Below are 23,448 nucleotides of genomic sequence, written 5' to 3' on the forward strand. Positions count from 1 at the left end.
GCATCAAGCAGGAGCTTGTCCAAAAATAATATCCTGAATGCAAATGACCTGTTATAGCACTTATTACTTAGGGTATAATGTTCAAAGCAGAAGAGTAGTGAACTTAAATTAGTTGAAGAACTCATATGAAACCCAACTTCTAATAATAGTGAAGCAAGTCTTCCATATGTTGTTATAAATTTCAGTCCAAGATGATTAACGTGGCTCAAAGGCTACTCCTGTAAGATGATAGAAGTGATATTTTTGCTGCCTCTCTTGAGAGGGTTAGTGTTTCAAAATTATTTCCAAACAAGCATCTTCCAAGCAAGAGATGTTTCTCATTTTTCCCTCACCTTCATAAAAAGGTGTTGAACACTCTCTTCCTAACTGTTGTCATTATGGGAACATTCAACAAATATCATGACGGTATGATGTGATAACAGTGCGTATGTGATACCCATGAAATAATATGCTACATTCACTAATACAAGTTTAATTTATTGTTGCTGTCACTACATTTGAAATAGAAAGCTTGTATTGTAAGCATGTGGGGAATCTCAGAAGTAAATTCAACAGATCCATTTTCAGTCAATGTTGTTTGTACTTCCAGTAGGTTTCTATCTAGCATTTTAAATCAATTCTGTCAAAAGAATTTCCTAAAAGAGCTATCTTACAAACTTCTTTATTAATTAAAATCATGCCAATATTAGATTAGATAGTAAGTTGTTTACAGCCATAAGTATTACTGGCCTGGAATCTTTCTTATGGCATAGATAAATGTGACTGGCAAAGCTCAAAAGATTGGCTTGGGCAATGGAAAAAGGTTATTTGGGTTCAAAATCATGAAACTTGTGTCTTGGCTCTACGGAAATCATTGATAATGCTGTCACTCACTTATGTAAATATTAAGTAATCTCTTCATTATATGAGATATTGCTCTAAGGAGTGACTATGAGAAACTGAAGGGGCTGGTTCTGTTGTTTGGGTGACCTTGGACAAATCAGTTTAGTATTTCCCATCCAATGCCCATAGCTGTAAGAGGACTAATTGTTACACAGGGCCTTATTCTTTCTATGGATACAACAAGCAGCTCTCTGCTGGCCTGGTTGCTGGGCATGCCTGCAGCCCACAAAGCAACACTGAGTTAAAACACTGGACCCAACTCCAAACAAGTTGACACATCCCTGTTCTCAGTGCAACGCAGAGCCATACAGCACAATATAATGACATGTGCCCAGCGCTCTACCTCAGCTTGTTCAGAGCCAGTTCAGGCCTCTCTGCACAGCCCTTCACTGCATGCACATGTTAAGCCTACCCATTTTCCAAACTTCCCCACCCATTCCCCCTTGTTATCCCCTATTTCCCCACTGTTAAAAAGTAAATATGAATTTCCACTTGCATCATAGTTGTAAGAACAAAATGTATGATGTTCCAAGATACCTCAATACTGCCCTGATAAAACCTGTCAGCATACATGTGGCTAGGTAAGGAGATGGCAGGAGGTACAAGTTGCAGACATCAAACAGTTATTTAGTTACTGGTAGTATGTAACGCTGTTCATAGATGAAGTAGATAAAAATGACAGATATTCTTGCTCGGCTGAAACTGTTCATCCTGATTCCTCCTCTCTGATTCAGAAGAACTGAGGCTTGAAATATGTGTCTGTGTGTACCACTGACGCCTGGTGAAAAGAATCTGTCGGACCGTGTTTGTGAGCTCTTGGCCAAGCCACTGAATGACTCTTTCAGTTCATTAAATGCAGGCTTGTTTTATAGCTAAGCGACACAAGTTTTGCTGTGGAAACTGCATCCAGTTGTTGGCCTCTCATCACAGAGTCTCTATCTGACTAAATGTTTCCAGCTAGTAAGAAGCCACGCTACATACAAGTAGGATCTTGATCTTTGAATTATGTGAGATGAATAGTGTTTAATTCAGACATCAAAGACCAGACTTCTCACTTTGGAGAGACAGGAAAAGAGTAAAAAGTCAATAGGAGCAAAGTTCCATTATTAAACTGTAGGGTTGTTGGCAGACCACCCTAGATAGGATGGTTTTCCTGGGTTATTTGTGATCCATTTGTCTATCAGAGATTATATTACTTTGCCCATATTAACTACTTTATCAAAACTTAATCATGTAACTTTGTGCTAAAACTCAGTTCAAGACCTCTCTTAGGTTTATGAGCTATTGGATCGTAGTAGATTATTGGTGTTCAAAACAATATACATATGTCTGTGTGTATGTTTCCTTGTCAAAACTTGGGACAACATCCCAAACTGATAAGTTACAGATATCTGATGCTACTTGACAGATGTGTTCTTCCACAGCCAAAGGCTGATCCAGGTAGGCTTAACTCTCATATACTATTTTATGGCATTTTTCTCATGTACATTTCTGCTTGGAGAACACAGACAGCATCAGTTAATACCAACAACAGTGTGCTCTTTCATAAGCCAAAGCTTACTGGAAAATGGATGGAGATTGGAACTACCACCATTAAACTTACAGTGATAAGTTTTGTAGCTTTGGGGGGCTTTGGCAGGCTGCTATAAACCTAATTGTGCTTTAAATCCTGTTTTTCCTCAACCCTATTTTGTGGGACAGTGCTTAGGTACCACCTGAGTGCATTTTGACAGTGTACTTCTGGATGTTTATTTTTGCTTCAGCATCTGACTCTTCCGAGCTCAAGGTAGCCTAGCACAGCAGCCCCAAACCAACAAGTGTCTCAGATGTGCCAGAGGTGAACACTAGATCTCAATTAACACAGACCACTAAACCCTAGGTCTAAACCCTGGCTTTATCTTGTCTAAGAGCTTATTCCACAAAACCTTTATTAGCTCAAATCAGATGCTAGGGGCAAGCCAACTCCATTTTTATTTTTTTTAGCAGTATCATAAGCTTCAGTGGGTTGTTTAGAATCATACATATTATCAGATCAAATATTTTGAGTCTTTTTGGTCATAAATACTTCTCTACCTGCGATCAAAATTACTTTTTCTTCAAAGCCCTGCTTTAATTAAATAAATGCTTAGCAAGCTTATGCTGCCTACCTTGGTCTTCCAATTAAAGTATTCTTTCCATTGCTATATTTAAGGTAGGAATGGATGCCCTAATATTAATTAGAAATTGGGAAAACTGAGACATGGAAGCAGAAGACCAGTCTGTGTCTGTATCCTAAAAGGGTATACTCATGCTCTGTTGAATCTCTGTTAGAGCAACTGTTACACTGACCATCCATAACTAACATTTAATTGTTCTGGCATGCACATGGTGTCCTCAAGACAGCTTTTTCCCCACCAAGAGAAATCTCTTGTGCCGTGTTAAAAGTTAATTTTTCCTCCTAAAATTAAATTGCAAAGTTGGGAATTTCAGGGTCTATGTACACTGTGAATGAAATCCATCTTACCTTCTTCTTTGCCATTATGTGGCAATAGATAGTATTCCTATTTATAATCACTAAAAGATGTGCATTGCCTCTTGCTGCTTGCTGTATGCGCTGCCATAAATTTCACTGTGTTCAAGAGTTCTGATTTTGAGATTGTGCAACCGAAAACTTCACACAGTGGAAAGGTTATCTAATAATAATTAGATAATGAGATCATTTGGATATTGGATAATGTCTGTAGCTATCAAAGTATTTATGATGTGAGGTAATCATGATGACAGCTCTTTGTCTGTAACTTAGACTCTTAGGAAAATTAATTTTTAATTTACCTTCTCATTTCAGTGACAGTTTAAGTAATTTTGTCTTTATAAAGGAATCTCTTTGACATTTGTGCTGCAAATGGGGATGCTGGTGTATGAGAGAAAGTACATAGGGTTTGATCTCAGCCAGCAAAGCGATTTAGGGAAATGAAAGTCTTCAGCAGCAATAGTTCTGATTCAGTCACCCATAAATCTCTCTGAGGGATGTGCATCCTTCAGTTCCCTGTCTTTGCTCTATCAGCATCCTCATTCTTCAGACCCCTGTTTTTGCCCTAATGTAGCCTCTGAGGTAATCTCTACCCCACCTTCTTTTTAAGGCATCTTCTGGCTTATTTCCTATTTGAAAATCCATTTGCTCTGTGCTCAAAAGGAGCCAGTTTTTCTGCCCACTTCATTAGTGCAGTGACCAGTTTAGACTGCACCGCGGGGTGAATGTTTGGTGGGCTCCGCATGGGCTGCCTGTGCTGGGCAGCCAGCTGATCAACAAATGAAATAAAAGGTATCCCTTAAAGTGCGGTGGAATGCATGCCTGCCCTCAAGGAAAATTAAGAGAAGCGGGCTGAGCTCTTAAAATAGCAAGAGACCTTACAGCTGCTCTCATGGCAGCAGGAGCCCACCCTTTCACAAGTGTGTCTGCATGGCTCCCTTTCGCAGAATTGAGAAACTGATCTTCTAGCAAAGGTGGTTTGGGGAGTTACTACAAGTACTAGTTACAAATCTCTATTTCATACCCATTCAGCATCTTTATCCTTGTCCATAAAGCACATGGAGAGAGTGTTTCAGGGAACATGTGGGTTCTTAGGGGCAGGCTGACTGAACAAAGCTGGGATGAAACAATGTGGTGGGTTGACTCCTGGTCAACAGCCAAACAGCCCTCCCCTCTCCTGTTGGCTCTGGAGAAAGCAGAATGAAGGTGAGAAGACTCACAGATGGGAGATGAAATTTCACCAGGTGAAGCCAGAGCTAGCTGTGCAAGCAAAGCTACTCCCCATCATCAGGCAGATGTTTAGCAGCTTGCTAGGAAGCAGGCCTTCAGCATGCACAAACAGAGGTTACTTAGGAAGACCAACACCATTAACACTGCTCCTTTCCCCAAGCTTGTATTGCTCAGCACATCATGGGGTATAGGATATCCCTTTGGCCAGCTCAGGTCAGCGCTGCTGGTTGTATCCCTCCAAACCTACCCACTGTGGGGACAGAGTGGGAAAGAGAGAAAGCCTTGATGCTGTGCAAGCACTGCTTGGCAGTAGCCAAAATACCAGTGACTTATCAACACCATTCTAGCCACAAATCCAAACACCCAGCTGTGGAGAAAGTTCACTACATCCCTGCCAGACCAAAGGCAAATACAACGCCTTGTTTCATATTTGTTAACCTTCTTCAGTTTTTGCTCGTAATGATGTTGATCTTGGTGTGAAAATATGAGGGTACAGATATTGGTACAACATTCCTCTGAAACACGAGACTTCTCCACGTAAGTACACAGGACTGGGAAGAGCAAGCTCTCAGCAGGCCACTGCTCTGCTGATCCATGTCTTTGTCTACAGCAATGAGTGTTTAAATTTCTCATTGGAAGCAATTTCTTCTTTAATATTTTATTTTAGTGTCTTTTTGGATTGGAAACCCTGCAAGTGACTTATTTTGAAAAGGGACTGTTGCAGAATGATTGGGTTCTTATATTGCTCTTATTTCTCTGTATTATTTCCCTTTGTATGGCAGTTTTGGTACAGCTGCTGCTTTGTTGCTATCCTCAGGGCTCTTCAGTTTTGGTGTGCCAGTGACCATATTCAGTGTGATTTTTAACTGTTTCCCCAGATATTATTTGGCCATCACAAAGCTATAGTTTTCAGCGTGGAAAGAAGATGGCGTTGTTTGCAGCCTCACGTCACAGAGAAGCTTGATTTGATGTATTGCAGTGAACATCCCAGAGTTTGAGATAATTCTAGGAGAGATCTAAACTTAAAAGATTTACCCACTTTTTGCCTGTCCAGCTTCTCAGCTGACTGTAATTCTGGTGGGTGGCTTTTGAGTCACAAATCTCTTTTGATCCTCTTTGCAATATTCTAATGCTCCATGTTGGGTTAATCCCCTGGCTGTGCTGCTGCCTGGGGTTTTCAGGGCTGTGCTTTGCGCATCCTCCCATGCTTCATGTTTTAGTGCTGTCAGCTATTGATAAAAAAAATACAAAGGACTTGCATATAAATTAAGAATATTTCTCCGGGTGGTGTTTCATCTCCGTATTCATCTGCCTTATTAGCACAAATGTAAGTAATATTTGGTATTTGCCTGGTTTATATTTTCCAGTGCTGCTCATGGGATAAGCATGGTCTCTGTTCACAAAGAGGTAAGTGCCTGGCTGCACAGGCTGGATGCAGACCGCACCCAAGCTGTTGCTGGGCAGTGGAGTGGCTGAAGCTGCATGTCCCTATTGCTTCTTATAGGCGACTTCTGTACAGACTCACTGCTAACCTTCTGCAAAATACGATCTCCAGTTTCATACGTAGACTGAAGCAAAAGGTGTTGCTGCCGCTTTCCCCAAAGCTCCTGAGAAGTTTTCATTCCTGGTGGTTTTGTTTTCCTTCGTGATGGATGTGCAGTGCTGCTTTGGTGATTTAGTGCTTGGTTCCCGTATACACCATAGAAGGAGCTATCATTTAGCAAGGTTTCTTAAAAGACTGCTAGCCACTGGTGTGGCACCAGTATGAGCCATAGACTTGAGGCCAGTGTTTGCGGAATACTGCTTACTCCTCTGTTAGCAGGATTCCTCTATTAGGACTCACTGCCAGTGAATCTTGGTTAGTTGAAAAGCTCAACCTCCTCCACTGAACAAAGTTCCACTGCTCTGGAAAACTGTTCCCTTCAATGAGAATTAACACTCAGTTTTATTTTTAAGATTTCTTGTCTCCTTCTGAATTCCGCAGGTGCCTTTGCTCTGTGTTTACTTGAAAACATTGACCACAGTGCCCTTGGCGAGTGGGGCAATTTAGAGAGTCCCAGGGATTCAGCAGAGCTCCCCACTGTAGGACACGCAGTCTGAAAATCCCCAAGAGCATTAGGAAAGCATTAGGATTTGGTAACATTATAATCTTCAAGCTTTAGAGAAACTCGAGAGAATCTAGTATGGTGAAACTACTTCACATCAGTCACCGCATACTTACAAATTCCTTAAATTGTCAGTAGTTTGTTGAGCTTAAACCCATGTTTTCTTCCAGTTACACATGTAGAGTATATGGTGCTTATAAAACAAGGTTTTACATTACAAAAGCATCTCAATTTTTCAAAGGAAGGAAGGGTACACTTCTATCTTGTGTATCCAAATGCTGAGTAACCTCATTCTTTCTCTTACAGATATAATGTTCCATATGGTGTCCTCCTTCAATCCTAAAGTTTATTTCCTCTATATTCTTAGTCCTGTTTTTACCTCACTATTTGTAGGCTATGAAGGAAGTGTCTTTTTGCACTGTAACAGTGCCACAAAAGCTATAACCTCTGCTAGATAGCTATGGTTTTCAGTGTTTCATGAACATTTGACTTATTAGTGTTTCTTGATAAATGGGAGAGGGACAGGAATGATGGAGAAGGGACAAGAGGAGATTTATTACAAACAGGTGTCAGGTTTCTGACTAAAAAACAGAAATAAGGAAAGCATTTCAGGCCCTACCTTGCAGAAAACAGAGGACAAAAGCTTTCATGGGCTTGCTCTGACTCGATGCTTTCTTGTTAACTTTGTCTTCTCTGTTCTACAAGCCCCAACCTATTCTCTTAATGGCCTTCTTTTAACTGTATTTCAATGTGATGCAGTATGATGTCAGTTCTTGAAGATATTATGAGGTTTATCAAACAATCAAGGCCCATTTTGTGAATCAACTTTTGTTTTAAAGATTCCTAAAATTGTCCAAATAGACTTCCACTACAAGCTTTCTGTTAAATTTTGGATTAATGGCTAACACGCATTGAAACAAAAGCACCTAGCAACTTACATTCAGGTAGCCAAACATTTGTGCTGTATAGAGACGTGCAATTTATTTTCTAACCCCTTTTCTTATTTCTTCCTTTTTATTACTGGTAAGTATGTTTGTTCTATGGAAGAAAAGAATAAGACCCACACCTTACATCTCATTCAATTTGGGCAGAGCACCTTTTTATAGTATAACATATTGTCATCATTATCTTTTTAGCACATTTGAAAGCATCTAGACAAGTTCTAATGTTGTTTCTTGACAGAAAAGTTTGTAAATATGGTGGCTAAAGTAGTTCCAAATGTCTTCGGAGGCGTTGGTGACTGGCTGAAATGAATTACTGCAACTCAGCCCCTGCCCACTGAAATACTGCAGCACAGCACTGGAGCATAAGTACATGAGTAAAACCGAGCACGTGCTCCAAGTTCTGGGCTAAATGGGGTATTTCACCCAGTTTTGGGAAAAAAGACGTCTGTCCCCAGATATGTCGACTGCATTTCGTGATGAAGACTGATGATAACAGTCACCTACTTGTTCTTACATAGTGTACAGATTCATTAATATGTATGAAGTTTGGTGAATATGCTGATGGTTCATGTTGGTTTTCTCCGTAGAGCTATAGCAATATAAGCATATCCAAGTAACAAAACAAGATCAAGTTAATACCAGTGGGTTAAATGCTGTATTTTAAATACTCAGGATATCTTCATACACAAAAGTGGAAATAGGGTCTACATTCATATACCAAACTTAAAGTTAAAACTATCAAACCCTTTTTTGAGAGCAGGAGGATGAGATGTTCCAAAAATAATTGTGATCTAGAAATCAATATTGTGCCCTAAGGTTTGGAGCAAATGTGCAATCACCACTGTCATGTACTTTTTGTGGTAAATGAGTTGAAAACTAGGGCAGCACAGAGTTATTTCTATGGTGTATGCTTGCTTGGACATACTCTGATCATACTTGTCCTTACTTTTAATCAACCCAGGTTGCAAACATTAAGGAACCATGTTAAGAAATTATGAGCTCTGACAAAAGGCTTTGGTAAATCTCAGTTGTGTGCAGAATACAAGAGCAGCACACAATGAAACAAGAATTAGGGAGAAAAGAGAAAAATCCATAGCTGAGGAAAAGAGCATCTTTCCCATCAAGAAGTTTTTGAAAACAGAGCACTTATTTAATAGGCAGTTACTTAGTCTACAAAGCTGATTGTTGCAGTGAAAATGACCTCCTTTGCATCGTGGTTTTGATTTTGAACCTCTACCAAAGCACCGTATTTGTATGGCGGTCAGAGCATGTTGGGCAAAACTTCCAAGGCTTTTGGATTATTAGGAGACTGTAGTCAAGATTGTTAGGAGATATTTAGCCCTTCACACTCTATATTGATCCTTTTCACACTGCGTAACATTTTCCAACCCATACAGTTAGTGGATTTCTGCATGTAGCAATAGATTTTGTGAAGTCACCACATGACTGTGGGCCTGCTGGGGGGAGACTACTGGGGCAGAGAATACTTGTCCTAGCTGCATTCTTCAACTCTTCAATTGCATTAGAAACACGTGTCTCCATAAAGCCCTCCTTAATACAGGTGTATGCATGGATGTTAAAATGCATTGAGAAACAGAGCAAGAATGAAGTGGTTCAGCCTCAACTAAAGACTAGGGACTCAGCTGCCTGTTGGATTTGGACAGTTTCAATTCTTCTCCATGAAGTTTTGAATACCACATCCCATGTCAGTGGGTTCTTAACTTAAGCACTGCTTGGGAAAAGGAGTTGTTTTTTCACTGCTTTCTGAAAGAATGGCAGGGAGAATCTGAGGCAGCATTTGTCTGTATGCAGGACTTACGGACTGGCCATCCAGGCAGCACTAGTCAAAACACATGCTGCTTCTTGCCCACCTGGCCAACCACGTAGCACTGGTCAGAAGATGTGGAAGAAATGTGGGGTTATTGTAAATTGGCACAGGTGAAACAGAGGGAGCTGAAAAATTGCCAAGCAGAAGAAGAGATTAATAGTACAGAAATGGGTGTAGGATATTGTGGGTTTATGGGGCACAGAGGAGGAGCTGAAGGCTTGAAGGGAGAAGGGTTTGCAGATGAGGAAAAGCCATGAAGGGCAGCAGGTGGAACGATGAGGACAAAAACTGTGAAATTGTATCAGAGGAAGGAAGAAACCAGATTTCATTTATTGTTACCCTTGGACAAACTCTTTGAAAGTCTGGCACTTGATACAGAGTTTGGTAGGTGACAAATTTTACGTAAAATTAAAAAGTAAATTAAATAGTAAATTGACTAAAATTATAAAGATATTAAAATTAAAATGTAAAAAAAAAACCCAAGCCTACTACTTTTTAGTAGGTTAGCAATTTCTTACCAAAGCTCCTCTGAAACCTCAGCATCCCTGTCATCTATTGGGAATCCAATATGGCATCAATTTGGCAGCCAATTACCATTCCAGCAATGCCGGTATTAGCAGTATTCAGCATCTTCCAGGGTTCAGTCTGCACCATTCTCCTCCCACTGCATGCACCTTATTATCAGATAGTGCTTGTATTGCTCTGGGGACATCCAAGCAGTTGGGCCTCACTAGGATGAACATGAGCACATAGAGCAGGGCATCGGAGCATTTAGAGAGTATGGACTGTATTATAGAAAGATCTAGCAAGCTCTAATAAGTAAATAACTATGAAAAATAGCTAAGAAAATATCAGATCTCATGACAACAAAAACATCAAGCTTTGTTCAGAACAGTTTCTTATGGAGGGAGGGAGGGAGGGTAACACAACCTGAGAAACTGAGTCCCAGAAAGGCTTTGGTGCCTGTGTCCCCCCAAACCAGCACATGCTCTGTGTCCTGGCTCTCTGAGTGACTGTGTACCTCTGAGGCCTCCGTGCTGGGGCTGGGATACCTCTGATTTGGTCATCATGGTTTTCAGCATCACAGCACCTGTGTCTGGCCCCAACCTTTCACACTGAAATGCTTTATGAGCTAAATATTTCATCAAGCACGTGGTCCGTGCCTGGTGGCTGTCATTTCAGATGGATGCGCTGCATGCAAAAAGACTGACTGCTTTGCTTGAGCCAAACATAATAAGCTGTCTTGCACACTCCACACCTAATAAAATATTAAATATGTTTTGGCACCCAGAAATAAATACTGGCTCAACATTCCCATCACACACATCTCCCTGTCCTTACCTCCCAGATCCTCCCCCCTGCTTTATACTGAAGTGCTGCTGCTCAGACTAAACAATCTGTTGTCAGGTTGTGACACTGGAGGTGAGCAGTGCACAGTACCATAGGGTTATTATCTGCTGGGATGTAACAATGTGATCAAACCCAGTGCTAGTGATGTACTTGCAGCCTGTGCCCATGCAGGGGGAGGCAGCTTGTGAAATGTCTGCTCCGTGTCTCAAAGTTGCTCAGTGGGAACTGATGGGGACTCAGTGGGAACAATGGGAGGTCACTTAAAGCTCAAGTTAAAAGTGGAGCCTTGTGTTAAAAACCAGGATAAATAGAATAGAAGCCAAAAAAAAGAGCACAGTAACCATAAACTGCTACAATATTCATAATTATCTAATTCTTATTTAAAAACTGTGTATAGCTTAAAAACCATTGTCATAATAATACCCCTGTGTTAATGCAAGGCAACGATGCCTTTCCAGTACTCTTTTCATCCTTGGTGCTATGGTTTTATTTGATCTGCTCCTCCAGCCACCCAGAGGCAACCTAAAACAGCAGTAAAAATATCTGACCAGTATCTACCCCCATCAGTGGGTACTAAATCAAAGCTCCTTGAAATCAAAGAGTAAAGTGCCGCTGGCTTTATTTGGGCTTTGGGTCAAGCTTCTCAAACCTGCTCCTAAAATCCAGAGGGACACAGGGGGTGTTTGTGCCTCTCCAGCCCATGGCTCTCCCGGCCTCCCTGTGACCCAGTGCTACATGTACAATAGCATTTTTCTTGACTGTATTAGCAGTGTGGTGTTTTCTTTGGCTTTGATAACACTGTGATAAATTTCTTGCCTGGCCAGCACCTAATTGGAATACATTAGAAACCTACTTTGCAATGAAACTGCTGCCTAAGTGGATGGGAAGGCTTAGCCACAGGTCAACATCTGCACTCACAGCAAGTGCTGCCTGCACTGAGGCACTGCTCAGCCCCTTCATTCAGGAGCTGCCTTTTGGGGTAGGGGCATTTTTCAGATAGCTTTGGTATAATGGTGTTTGCCTGCAGTCGTACATGGCTGGATGCTGCCTGACAGGCGAGAACAGGAGCATCCCCCGGGCCTCCCCCTTTGCCTTCCCCACGGTTTGCTTCCCTCCAGCATTCACCGGGGCTGCAACACGCACGGCTCCGTGGCGCGTCGCGCTCGCCCAGAGCCGGCGTTGAGCATGTGATGAGCTATGTGACACGGGAACTCCGTCCGTTACCGGCGCTCCCCCCATTGCAGAGCACGAGAAGCTGACGAGCGCCGGTTTTCCTGGGCTCCCGCGTGTTTTTCCTTCCCGTTCCCCCCCCACTGTAACTCTCCGGCCCCATCCCGGCCCTGTGTCTGCCCCGATGGGGGGACAGCGGCGGTGCGGGGCGGTGCTGCCCGGCGGGCGGGTCGGGGCCGCGGCGCTGCTGAAGGGCACGGCGGGGCGATGGCACCTCCCTTCCCCGCTCCGCCCCGCCCCGCCCCGTCGGTGCCGCGGGGAGGGCGGGGAGCGGCCGGCGGAGTGGCGCGGAGCGGTGTGAGTGGCGCTGCGGCGGGGAGGGGTCCCTCCCGGCGCTACCTGTGCGAGCGATGCGGGGCCGAGCTGCACCGGAGCGGGGCGGCGGGGGATCGGTGGCGGAGCGCCGGGGCTGTGGGGCGGAGGCTGGTCGGGGCCCTGCCGGAGCCGCGCGGTGCCGGGTGCGCTTACCGGTGGTGTTCCGAAAGTGGGAATGACTTCATGGAGGCTTTGCATCTCTGTCGTTTGCCAACAGGAATCGGGAGGACGCAGCGTTAGTGGGACGAGAGCCTGATCCTGCGGGCACCGGCGATCACGGAGCAGCCCTCTCCTGCCTGGCTGGCCCCGGGAGCTGCTGCTCGATGGACAGAGGCGTGCTGGTGGGACCGCGTTTACAACATGCTCTTGGCACTTCAGCCATCCCCACTGTGCTGGTATGTCCGAGAGGCTTTTCTCGCATCTCATCGTCTCGCCTTGCTCAGGTCCTGCCAGGGCTGGGGTAGCCTGGTGCTGGTTTATGGGAGGGATGGGCTGTGTCCCTTCACAACCATCACAGTGTGTGGTGACCCATGGGGTGAGCTGTGGCCATGGGCAGGACTGGCCTTCAGCATGTTGGAGGAAAGGAGGAAGAGCTAGGCTAGAGGTGGGTTTTGCAGGACAGGCAGCGATAACACTTTACTCCCATTGTCACAATGAGGTTGCTAGCAGCAAAGTCCTCCAAACTGGGCAGGGCAGAGGTGCAGCCCCTTGGTGCTGTGTACAGCCATGCAGGCACTGCAGAGCGGGAAGGTAAATGGCCTGGCTCCTAAGTGGCTGGGGTGATGTGAGGGTTTCTTGTTTGCCCCTGCTGTGCCATGAGTACCTTTTCCAAGCTTTGGCCCAAACCTGGATGGGGCAGGTTACCTTCATCCAGTACATCATAAAATACAGATTTGGTAGCGTAGGGTCAGCCATAGCAAAAACTGTAGAACATTTAGAATAGTCTTATTCTTTCTCATGGTTCAGGAAGTAGGACTTCAAATTGTGTTTCTAAATACAGTAACTAAAAAGGAAAAATACAGGGATTTGTACTGTAGTCTTAACAAAGTGGCATTTTTGACCTTCGAGCGCATACAAATTAGTTTTCTTCCTAACATTATGTTCTGCTGAGAATTGCTTCTCTAAAATCCCTTTGGTTTATACAAGTAGCACAGGGGGCTGTGCAGAACCTCGTGATGCTCGTGCTTCAGGGGACAAGGTGGTTCATGGGCAGGGTCCTGGGGGAGAGCCAGCAGTACTGCTGGGCTCTGTGGGTACCACTGCCTCGCCTGGCTGCTGGCCACCCTGCTGCTTGGGCCCAGCGGCAGCGGCTCCCTTAGAAGTAGAAGCTGGCGCGTTGGGAGCAATGAAATTCAAGGAAAATACTTGGGGAGAGCTGTGAGACAGTGATATTTAAGGCTGACATAGTTATCTATTGCAGTTCAGAGCAGCTTTTGTACAGCTGGAGCATCTGGCTGTTAACTCCTCACTTTGTCCTTGGCTGATTTCTGACACTCATTAGTAACATAGTTGTGATTTTAAGCCATGGGGCTGTGTTTTCCTGTGTGTTCTTATATGAGATGTGGACAAACAGGTCTTCTGTTCCATTCCTGAGTCCCAGTTTTACATTTGGCTTCTGCACAGGGAGGTTAAAGAGCAGAATGGGTTTGCGCGATGCTTTTCTTGTACTGCTCTATCCTGGTGGGCAGATCCTGACCGTCTCCTTCCTCTGACTTTCACTTTTGCTAATCTAGTGGGACCTTGCCTTTGTAAGGGCGTCACAAAGCAAAACAATGTGCCTCATTCATACCTTGCGGTCTGCAGCTCCATATGCTCATAGTCGAATCTTGTGACTACAAGATACTACAATAAAACACGACTCTGTCAGACTGAGATACTGCTCCAGTGTTCTACCTGCTGCTGCTCATCAGTTCCCTCTGGCAGGATCCCCAGGCTGGGCAGCAGCCAGGGATAATGGCAGGAGGGACTTTCTTGCTTGGGAAGATCTGTGCATCCCTGCCCGCTGTCTGCAGCAGTCTGTCTCCAGCTGGACCTGCAAAGGACAGTGATGCACCTTTACAAACAAGCCTAGATCCTAAGCTTTAGCAGGAGTGTAGGTAGCTTGATGTTTTAATGTGCTCCTGAAGGTGGGTCGTTAATAGGTAGGCTGTGATGCCACGATTGGCTTGTTGGGATGGAAGTTTTGTGGTGTATGTAGGAAAATACCAGTTACTGCTCTGGTTTGTCCAAAAGAGTGTCACATTGTAATAAACCACAGGTTGCTTTTTTTGGAGCCAGTGCTATGCTTTAGAGCTTGGTGGTGTCTCTGATACCCTTTGGTGATACACGTGTTTTCCCCTGCTATGGGGAAGATGGTTTTGGGGGTCTTCAGGCTGTAGATTTGCAGCTAATCCCTATAGGGGGTGGGCTGATAACTGCAACATCTGTAGGCTTTGCTGAACAATGTGTTGAACCCGTATCTTCCTCAGGGCAAGGAAACAGCTGTACCATCTACATTAAAACTTGATATCCACTTCTTTTGTTTTTGTGCACTCACCAGTTTCAAACATTATTTTGTATTCGGGTTCTTAGAGAGTTTCAGGTCTCCTCTGTGACATTAGCTTTTCCTCCCTCTGAACCAAGGCATTGCTCTGTAATTTCTGTAGTTGGGTTCCTTAAATCTTAGCTCAACTTCCTGAAGATGGACTTTCTGGTCCAGAAGCTCTGCATCTTCCTCATGCCCTTTCTTCTACAGTCTTGCTCAGAGGGCTCACTTGATAAGGAAACCCATTGGTCCACTCTTATATAGAAAAGAGGCTGTAATCAACAGAAGGCATCCCACTCTTGTTTGTACAAGGGTAGGTTAAGCTGATTTTTGTTTGTGGTCTGGCAGAGAGTCTGTGCTGGTAGATGTCTGCCCACTTGTATTCTGAGACACTGGGGGGGGAACCACCAGGTGCTGGAAAATCAAGCAGAATTAATGTGTGGTATGTATTTCTGTCTGAATTTGGTGAAAACAGGAGAATGTGCAGGTGCTTGGGCAAGCAGCTAGATTATGAGCGCAGAAGTTTTCAGCATCCTCTTGCCTTCAGGCTGCTCTCTACTGTGTGTGGTTCTGGTAAATAAAGCCCTGTACTGGAGGGAGGAAGGATTTCAGGAAAGGCTGGCTGGGTACAGCTTTACTTTCATGGAATCAGACAGGTACCAAGCACATGATGCTCTTTGCTTTTAACAAAACTGGTTTTTCCTGGGTGAAAACCACCCTTGTGGCTGCTGAGGACTGTACCGACTGGCACTGCTGTTGTCTGACCTGTTGGTATTTCTGCCTGAAGGCTCCCAGCTGTACTTCAGCCTTGCTTGCTGCTTCCAAAAGCATGGGTAAGATTGTTAGAGCAGTAATGAAAGCCCTTGAGTTTGTTTCTTACTTCTGTGGTCACATGTCTGTGGTGGGTGCGTATGGGGCTTGATTGTTTTTTGTTGTAGGTCGGTGTTTTGTTTGCTTGTTTATTACTAAGTCAGTACTGGCTTTAGATCCAGAAGCTTTAGGTATCCAGAGCATGTCAGCATAAAAACTCACATCAACACAGGTATACTGGCTGGCAGCAAAAAAGCCTGATTGCCACACTCCCACTGTGCACGTAAATCATGAATTGAGGTGAAGAAACATTCTCCTCTCTCCTGTTTTTCTCTCTAATTTTCTTTAAGATTTTCATGTTCCTTAACTGCACTGCTGAAGTGGCTGAGAGTTGAAATTTGACATGGAAATTGCCTCCATTAAGTAACTCGGTGTTCTGACCGAGAAAGAAACTCATAGAAAAGTGGGTATCTGTCTCCTTGTCCAAGTAAAAAGTGACAGGACAAAAGGAAACAGCCTCCAGTTGCGACAGAGGATGTTTAGACTGGATATTAGGAACAATTTCTTCACCAAAAAGGACGTCAAGCATTCGAACAGGCTGCCCAGGCTAATGGTGGAGTCCCCATCCATGGAAGTACTTAAAAGACAAGTAGGTGTGGCACTTAGACAGGGTTTAGTGGGGGGCTTGCCAGTACTGGGTTAATGGTTGGACTTGATGATCTTAAAGGTCTTTTCCAACCTAAACAATCTGATGAACAACTGTCATCTTACCGAAAACCCTTTTAAAGTAAGCTTTTAAAGAGGTCATGCCTGGTTCTGAAAAGTGGTGCTGTTTCCCCAATTCAGTTACAATAACCTGGCTTAGAAGCCTGCAAAAGTTTTATCAATTCTGGCCATGGGGGTGGAGGGACCCTTGAAATTCCAGCATGTGCCCTGAGTCAGATAGCCAGAACACTTACACTGACACACTAATCCTGCACAGCAGTTGTTTGCGGTTCCTGCATCCAGCCCTTTCCAATCCGTAGCTCTTATCTCTTGCTGGCAGTAAGCAACACGAGGATGGCTCTGTGAGGAATGAAGGCTCCATTTTTGCTCTTTGTTGCCCAAGTTGTTTCAGGGTATTTAGGTAAATCAGTGACTGCCTGAGGGAGCTGGATCTTGGGAATCGTGCTCATCTTAAAATAACTCCAGCTTTTTAAAACCTCCTTTCCCTGTGATGAGAAGGAGCCTTTACAATAAATGTTACTACAGTGTGCTGCCTCTGTAGGACGTGCAGAAAACTGGATGTGAAGGAGAGGCAGACATTAAAAGTGATGGGTTGGGCTGCTCTGAGAGCCCCTGCCTGGGCTGCTCTGCACAGGAGCCTTCAAGACCTGAGCGACAGAGGCGATGCTGTGCACTAAGGGAATGATTCATTCCTCTACCATCTATGTGCTGGTGCTCTGTTTGAGACTGCAGAGCACCCAGAGGCATAATGTCATGTATCCTCCTGAACAGCATCTCACCTTGTTAGGGAGAGGAAAGGCAGATGTAGGATGTTCCGGGTTTCTGTTTCTCTCCATTATTGCATGGAGGATGTAAGTATTTAATGCTATTAGATGCCGTTCAGAGGTCTGGATGCCTGAATGCTGTTTGGTTTACCTCTGCTGATACCTCAGCTGCATCCCTTGCCTCAAGTTTGAACGTTTTTGTTACAAAGAGTAATGTTTATTGTTTCCGTGATAATGACAGCACTATGATTATTTGAAAACTCTCCCTATGCACTTGGATGATAAAGGTCCAGGTCTCAGCAGAAGCTCTGAGAGGGAGAAGGGAAAACAGAAACTTTTAAGCTTTGGCAAAAGATGGGGCACTCCACATGCTGGCATATGACCCTTTCTATATCCACACTGAAATTGTCCTTAACTGGACTTGTGGAGGATGGAGGTTGGCATCCTGCAAATAGGATGAGAGGCACTTGCCCAAGCAGTGGCCCTCTGTAGGCTGGGATTAGGTGCTGTATATGAATTGTTGCAGTTTACCATTCGATCTAACTTCTGAAGTGCTGTATCATCACCTTTATCAAAGTCAAATCCTGTGGGTGAGCAAGCAGGAAGCTTCTGCAAGGCCAGCGCTACGGATTTCATCTAACCTTGTGATAACACATAACTTTGACACATCCACCATGGCTAACTTTCATTTGTTGGTTCCCTTTGCAGAGTCCCAGTTGTGACGCTGTCTGTGCTGTGCTGAGGACAAGTGGGACAACTTGTTAAAAGCAGATGTGGTTTTGGTAAGCAGCACACTGAGCTTCTCTTGTGGATACTGAGATAAAAAACTAAAAGCCTTCCTGGCTGGAGGAGGGTTACAGAGAGTCATATTTGAACCTAAAGGTTTGGAAACTTAGGAGCCTGGCTCTGTCACAGCAGAAGCTGCTCACTGTGTTCAGCTGGACAAAGCTGCACTAAGCTGTTTTGAAAAGGATGACTTATTTGTTAATCCAATGACAGCTGTAGCAGAAAGTGTTACAGAAGGCAGTTCCTTGCAGTATAGCATTGAACTTCAAGGAGATTCTTTTTTCAAAGGTCTTATGCATGAAGCTATTTAAATGGTAGCAGGAACTTGCTTGCTCGTGGTAGCTAGAAATCTTGTGTAACAGCAGAACTCTTGTTCTTCATGCATGTCTTCATCATAGGAAGATGTACTCCAGAGAGGCATTTATCCTTTTGTAATTATTTCTTACTGATGATTTTAATACCTTAAAAAGCCTTATTTGTCTAAATGAAACTGCAGTTATGCTATTAATGCTTTTTTCCATGTAATTTATATTGTATAATAGTGATTGCAGGCATCCTTTTACCACTGTTTCATTTCTTTCAGTATTTAGAAATGAACTTACCTTGGCAGGAAACACCTAGCCAGGCTGGCAAAGAGACTGCTTAGCCCTCTCATGCAAGGTAAATTCAGCTATGTGGTATGACTCCCTCAGTGTTTTCTCTCTCCTTGTATAACTACAGGGCATGTGTGTAGTAAATAACATCATAGGTGAAGCAGCACCTGAACTTCCAATTCCAGGGGTATGGAAGGGAATCGACTGTTTTCAGGACTCTTAAAATAATACACAGTGTGTATAGTACTGAAGTTAAATGAGGTATTTATTTTAAAGCATATTGACTACATGTCTCCTGAAATTGAGCACAATGAGGAACCTGTATTACTCAGATTAATTAAATCAGCATTTTGGTTACTGTAAAATTGGTCTTGGTTTGTGATGGTACTGCTTTACCTCCTGGCTGGCAGTGTAGCAGAGCAGATTGCAGCTCTCTGACCTCTGCCTCCAGCTAAGCACAGCAGCTTGTCACATGAGGGACTGTGTCTGCAGAGGTTTTGGCCTGAGCCTCGAACCATCTATGCAGTGGTTTCTGAGACAAATCTGGCAACAGATCAGAGCTTGGGCATTAAAACAGACTTGTGTGCAGTTACTGAATGAAACATCGTGCTGGGAGTAAAATGAGTATCGTCCCTGCTGCTCCCTGGGGGGGGTGAGCATTGTGAGGAAAACCAGAGATACTGAAATCCCCATCAGAACTTACCCCTCTGGAGATGAGTTAGATAGAGAGTGTTCTAACAGTGCTGTACCACGTATGTGCAAGCAGTGGTTGTCAGAAAAAACAGACAAGTAGTCAGAAGATTGAGGGCAGCTTCATTTGCAGTCATTCATGTGCCAGCAATTATTAACCCAAGTAGAATGAGCAAACTATAAAACTTACTGCAGTGACTGGGAAAGTACCGCACTCCATAAATAATGAAGTGAGCAACAGTCAAGCATTTAAAATAGGGTCAATAACTTTGCTTTTAAGCTCAACTAGTAATCAATTTGGAGCAATTTAGTTGTCTTGGACATCTTGCTATCTAGAAGCGTTATAGCCTGCCCCTTCCAATGTGCAGGGCAGTCACACAGTCATTTGATTTAGCCCAGATGAAAAGGCAGAGGTAAGAAGGTGGGAACAGAGGTATATCCTGCAGATGAAGATGCTGAAGATGATTTTCTTCCTACCTGCTTTTCCTATTCCCTCCTTCTTTCTGCTAGACACTTATCTGCTGGTGTTCCCTCACAAAAGAGAAAAGGAAATCTCCAGTTTTAGGATGGAAACATCTTAAACCAATGACAAAATACTAACTAAAACTGGCTGCCATTTAACACACCTCCATTTGGAAACACACCCAAAAAAAAGAGTAGCATCTAAAAGAATATAGGTCCAAACTTAGATTAGAAAATTCAAATCTGAATTGTCATTAAATATCAGGGATGAAAATCTAATAAAATACTTTATCAAATGTGGCATAGAGCCACAGTTTTATGATTGGGGAATATGAGGTTTAAATTTATGGTATTTACAGTTCTGGCTTAGCCTAAGGAGGAAACGATACCGAATCGAAAACTTCTAATGCTACCAGTAGTATAGTGAGAGGGAGGTACACAGATACGCTGTGTACCTCCCACGAAGCTTGTGTATTGCCTTGGCTGGGTAAAGACTGCAGTGTTCAGGTATTAGCTATGCTGGGTCAGAGATGCTGTTAGTGATTCTTTGCTATGTCAGATACTTTGAGCTACATATTCGTTCAGAAAAGCCAGTGGAAATTATTTTTATTAATATTTTATTAATGATAAATATTGAAATTAGACATGCACAAGATACTACTATTAGGTCTGAATTATTCAGATGTCTGAATTGCTTTCAGGCATGTCCTTGGCCTTTGGTCTATAAACATTTTATCAGTTAATAGACATGGGTATGAAGCTCATAGGGTTTTTTAATAAACCTCTACAGGGATCAGTGTAGTTTCTTGTATGGTGAAGCGAAATCCAGCCTTTTACTCATTTAATAACAAGCTATTACTATAAAAATCTGTCTGATAGCTTAGTTCTCCTCTGTGTTGGGTAAAACTACCAATGCTCACAGCAGGGTTTATGTCACAGGCTTGTTCACTCTGCTGCCTGCTCTGAAATACACTGGCACATGCTCCAGAAAAAATAACTTACTAAATTTTATTAGAGGGATTTATAAACACTTCTCTAAAATGCTGCAATGTTCTGACACAAAGCTAAAGGTATGACATCTGTATGTACTTCATGGTTTCAGAAGCCAGAAACACTAACCACCACTTCCAAGTACTGGCACGTGAGTCCTACAAACTGTTCCCTAAACACGCAATGATGTTTTCAGTGACTTGTCACCATGAACCTGGTCCTCATGAGTCAGCTGCTAGGATGGGGAAGTCCCATCCTACCTGTGAAGCACTGTTGGCCTGCAAATGGGATTGATTTCCTCTGCAAATACTGGCCTGTGATCAGGTTGCTTGATTGGAGTTCCTGTTTCCCCCAGTGTATAAAGCAAATAAATAAGGCTTAACATATTTGTCATGATTACGTTTTCAAAGGCTATTTACAAAAAAAAAAGTCTTTAAATTTGGCTGACCTTAGTACAGCATCATCGGGTGAAGCTGTAGGGAACAGTTGGTTTCTGTGCACAGTCTTTATTTTGGCTGGCAGTCTGTTAACTCTGATAAGTGGGTAAGCTAATGCCAAGCAAAGTCAGGCATATCATGAGATGCTGCTTTGTCTGTACTGAGAAAGTAGCCTGAGAAACAGCCTTGAAGGCTAATAAACATACACCAGAATTTGGGGCTGAACAGTTGTGATTCTTGAAGAGTTTGACAAAAGGAACCCTGTCAGGTGTTGTGTTCCCCACTCTCCCTCCTCTAGATGTGGAGCTGTCCTGCTTTAGCAAGAATGGTGCTCCAGCTCTGTGAGAACTGCCCTGAACACAGCAGTGTGCTGCTGCTTTCCGTGACCTCTTAAGGGAAAAGAAAGAAAAACAGCTCTTGTTTCTCATGAATATCTGTTCAAGCCTCCTAGAGCAACGGCAGAATGACACTGGGAATTAGTGTCACTCCTGCCCAAAGGGCATACAACAGCCATGACACAAGGCTCTTATGAGGTGGTGGTTGTGTGGTGCCTCTTGGGGTGTTTTGGGGGTTTATTTTCTTTAGCAGCAGTCACTGCAGTTAAACAGTATTTGTTGACAGATTCAGGAAAAAAGCACTGCATTGTCAGTTGGAAAGAAATGATTATTCTTATTGTTTTCCCCAAGACCTTTTCATTCCTAGATGGCTTACATTATGTACTGGGAAGTGCATGCAAAGGCAGTTTGAATTCAGGTCAAGCTTTGCCTATTTCTAGTAGATGGGTGTTACTGATAAAAACATTTTTCACACACCATGCAAACATTTATGAAAGTTGCTTCTACAGCATCTGTACTGAATTTCTCTCTCCTCTGAGCTCACTGAGAATGGTAGACTATTTATTGTGCTTATATGAAACACTGTTTTGGCAGATTTCTTCAGAAGTAAAGCAGCACAAAAGAAGCTCTTTGAAAACAACGGGAACCACTGGCAAGAAGCAGCAACACTGTGCACTGAACGAGGGCACCTTTTCCAGGTTATCAAAACATGCTGTTGAACTGAATTTTGCAGCTGCATTTTCAAATGTACCATGGGATGCATCAAATCCAAGGCTGCATTTCAAGGTTCAAATGCTATCCAGGATGAACAGATCAGGGAAGGTAATGAAGGATGCACTGGAGAGAAATCATCACTGATAGCAGTGAAGGTGGATGAGAAAGGTCCATCAAGCACTATAGTGCTAGACTATGCACACCGTCTCTCCCGTGAGATCCTTGACCAGGCGGTAAAACAGTGGGCAGTGACTGAAAGCAAATACAGCGACATCCCTTTTATTGAAAGTGATGTGCCCTGAACCCTGACTGGCAAGGACTGTCTTCACCATGAGTGTCCTGTCTGTGAAGCAGTTTGTATTTGGTACTAGTGCAAATAAAGTAAAATCAGCTGTGATTTGAGCATAATGCCACTGTATGAATGTGTTTGCAAGAAGAGGCGAAAAAAATGCCTTTTCATCTATATTGCTAAGAAATTAATTGGATTACAGTAGAATCTATTAAGCAAGTGTCATTCGTCATCAGCCGTATGTTGAGTATGTTCTGTCTTTGTATGTGTTGAATGTGATCAGAAAGTGTTAAAAGGATGAGAGGAATGTGGCTGCCCTGTAACTGTACAAGTACTGCCTCAGAGGCCCCAAAGATGCTTAACAACAAAGCGTGGATTATTTTTATGTACTGCAAAAAAACCCTCAGTGGCCTGGTTGCAGGTGAAAAGAGGGGAAATCTCCATGCTTGGTAAATTTGTCTGCATTTTGCTGAAGTGAAACCAAGGTCTGCATGTAGCAGAGGTAACTGCTGTCATAAATTTTACCTTGATTCTTTGACCTGGCTAAATCTGTAAACCACAAAATAATGAAGGTGATGAGAAGCATTTTATAAACCCCAGCAGTATTCAGGGACCCATATGGATTATGATACTAATCAACTTCTGTTCTTAAGTGAAACAGTGAGGAACACAACTGTGTTGACAAACAGTGCATTATAATTAACAGATACTCTGGCTTCTGTAAATGCACAAAGGCTATTCTCTAAAATCCTACAGTAAGGTAGTTTAATGACATCTGATCACTGTGTTCAGACCAAAGCTGTTTGGATTTTTGGTTTGGTTTTGTTTTTATGTTTGGGTGCTGCTTTTTAGGGGGGTTTGGTTTCCGTTTTTACTGTAACCCACATAGGTGTGCAAAAACTACTGATGCAAACTAGTGAAACGATCCTTCAACA

The 23,448-nt window shown here is 43.3% G+C and overlaps 1 protein-coding gene across 3 annotated transcripts; it reads left to right on the plus strand.

Moving 5' to 3' along the window:
• Nucleotides 1–12,320: 12,320 nt before the first annotated feature.
• C8H2orf88 (chromosome 8 C2orf88 homolog) lies at nucleotides 12,321–22,626 on the plus strand. 3 transcript variants are annotated; one of them, XM_034065725.1, is made up of 5 exons: nucleotides 12,321–12,375; nucleotides 12,611–12,788; nucleotides 17,926–17,999; nucleotides 18,587–18,663; nucleotides 22,105–22,626. In XM_034065725.1, the coding sequence occupies exon 5, from the start codon at nucleotides 22,263–22,265 to the stop codon at nucleotides 22,524–22,526; it is 264 nt and encodes an 87-aa protein (XP_033921616.1). In that variant the 5' UTR covers nucleotides 12,321–12,375; nucleotides 12,611–12,788; nucleotides 17,926–17,999; nucleotides 18,587–18,663; nucleotides 22,105–22,262; the 3' UTR covers nucleotides 22,527–22,626. The 3 variants fall into 3 exon arrangements, with proteins under 3 accessions (XP_033921616.1, XP_033921617.1, XP_030901738.1); XM_034065726.1 differs by having other exon boundaries at nucleotides 12,321–12,373; nucleotides 18,594–18,663; XM_031045878.2 differs by lacking the exon at nucleotides 12,321–12,375 and adding an exon at nucleotides 12,487–12,504.
• Nucleotides 22,627–23,448: the final 822 nt, after the last annotated feature.

This window comes from Melopsittacus undulatus, chromosome 8 (genome assembly GCF_012275295.1).
Source record: "Melopsittacus undulatus isolate bMelUnd1 chromosome 8, bMelUnd1.mat.Z, whole genome shotgun sequence".
Lineage (NCBI taxonomy): Eukaryota > Metazoa > Chordata > Aves > Psittaciformes > Psittaculidae > Melopsittacus > Melopsittacus undulatus.

Coding starts and splice junctions, on each gene's coding strand:
- C8H2orf88 (XM_034065725.1), top strand. CDS start 22,263: ATGGGATGCATCAAATCCAAGGCTGCATTTCAAGGTTCAAATGCTATC.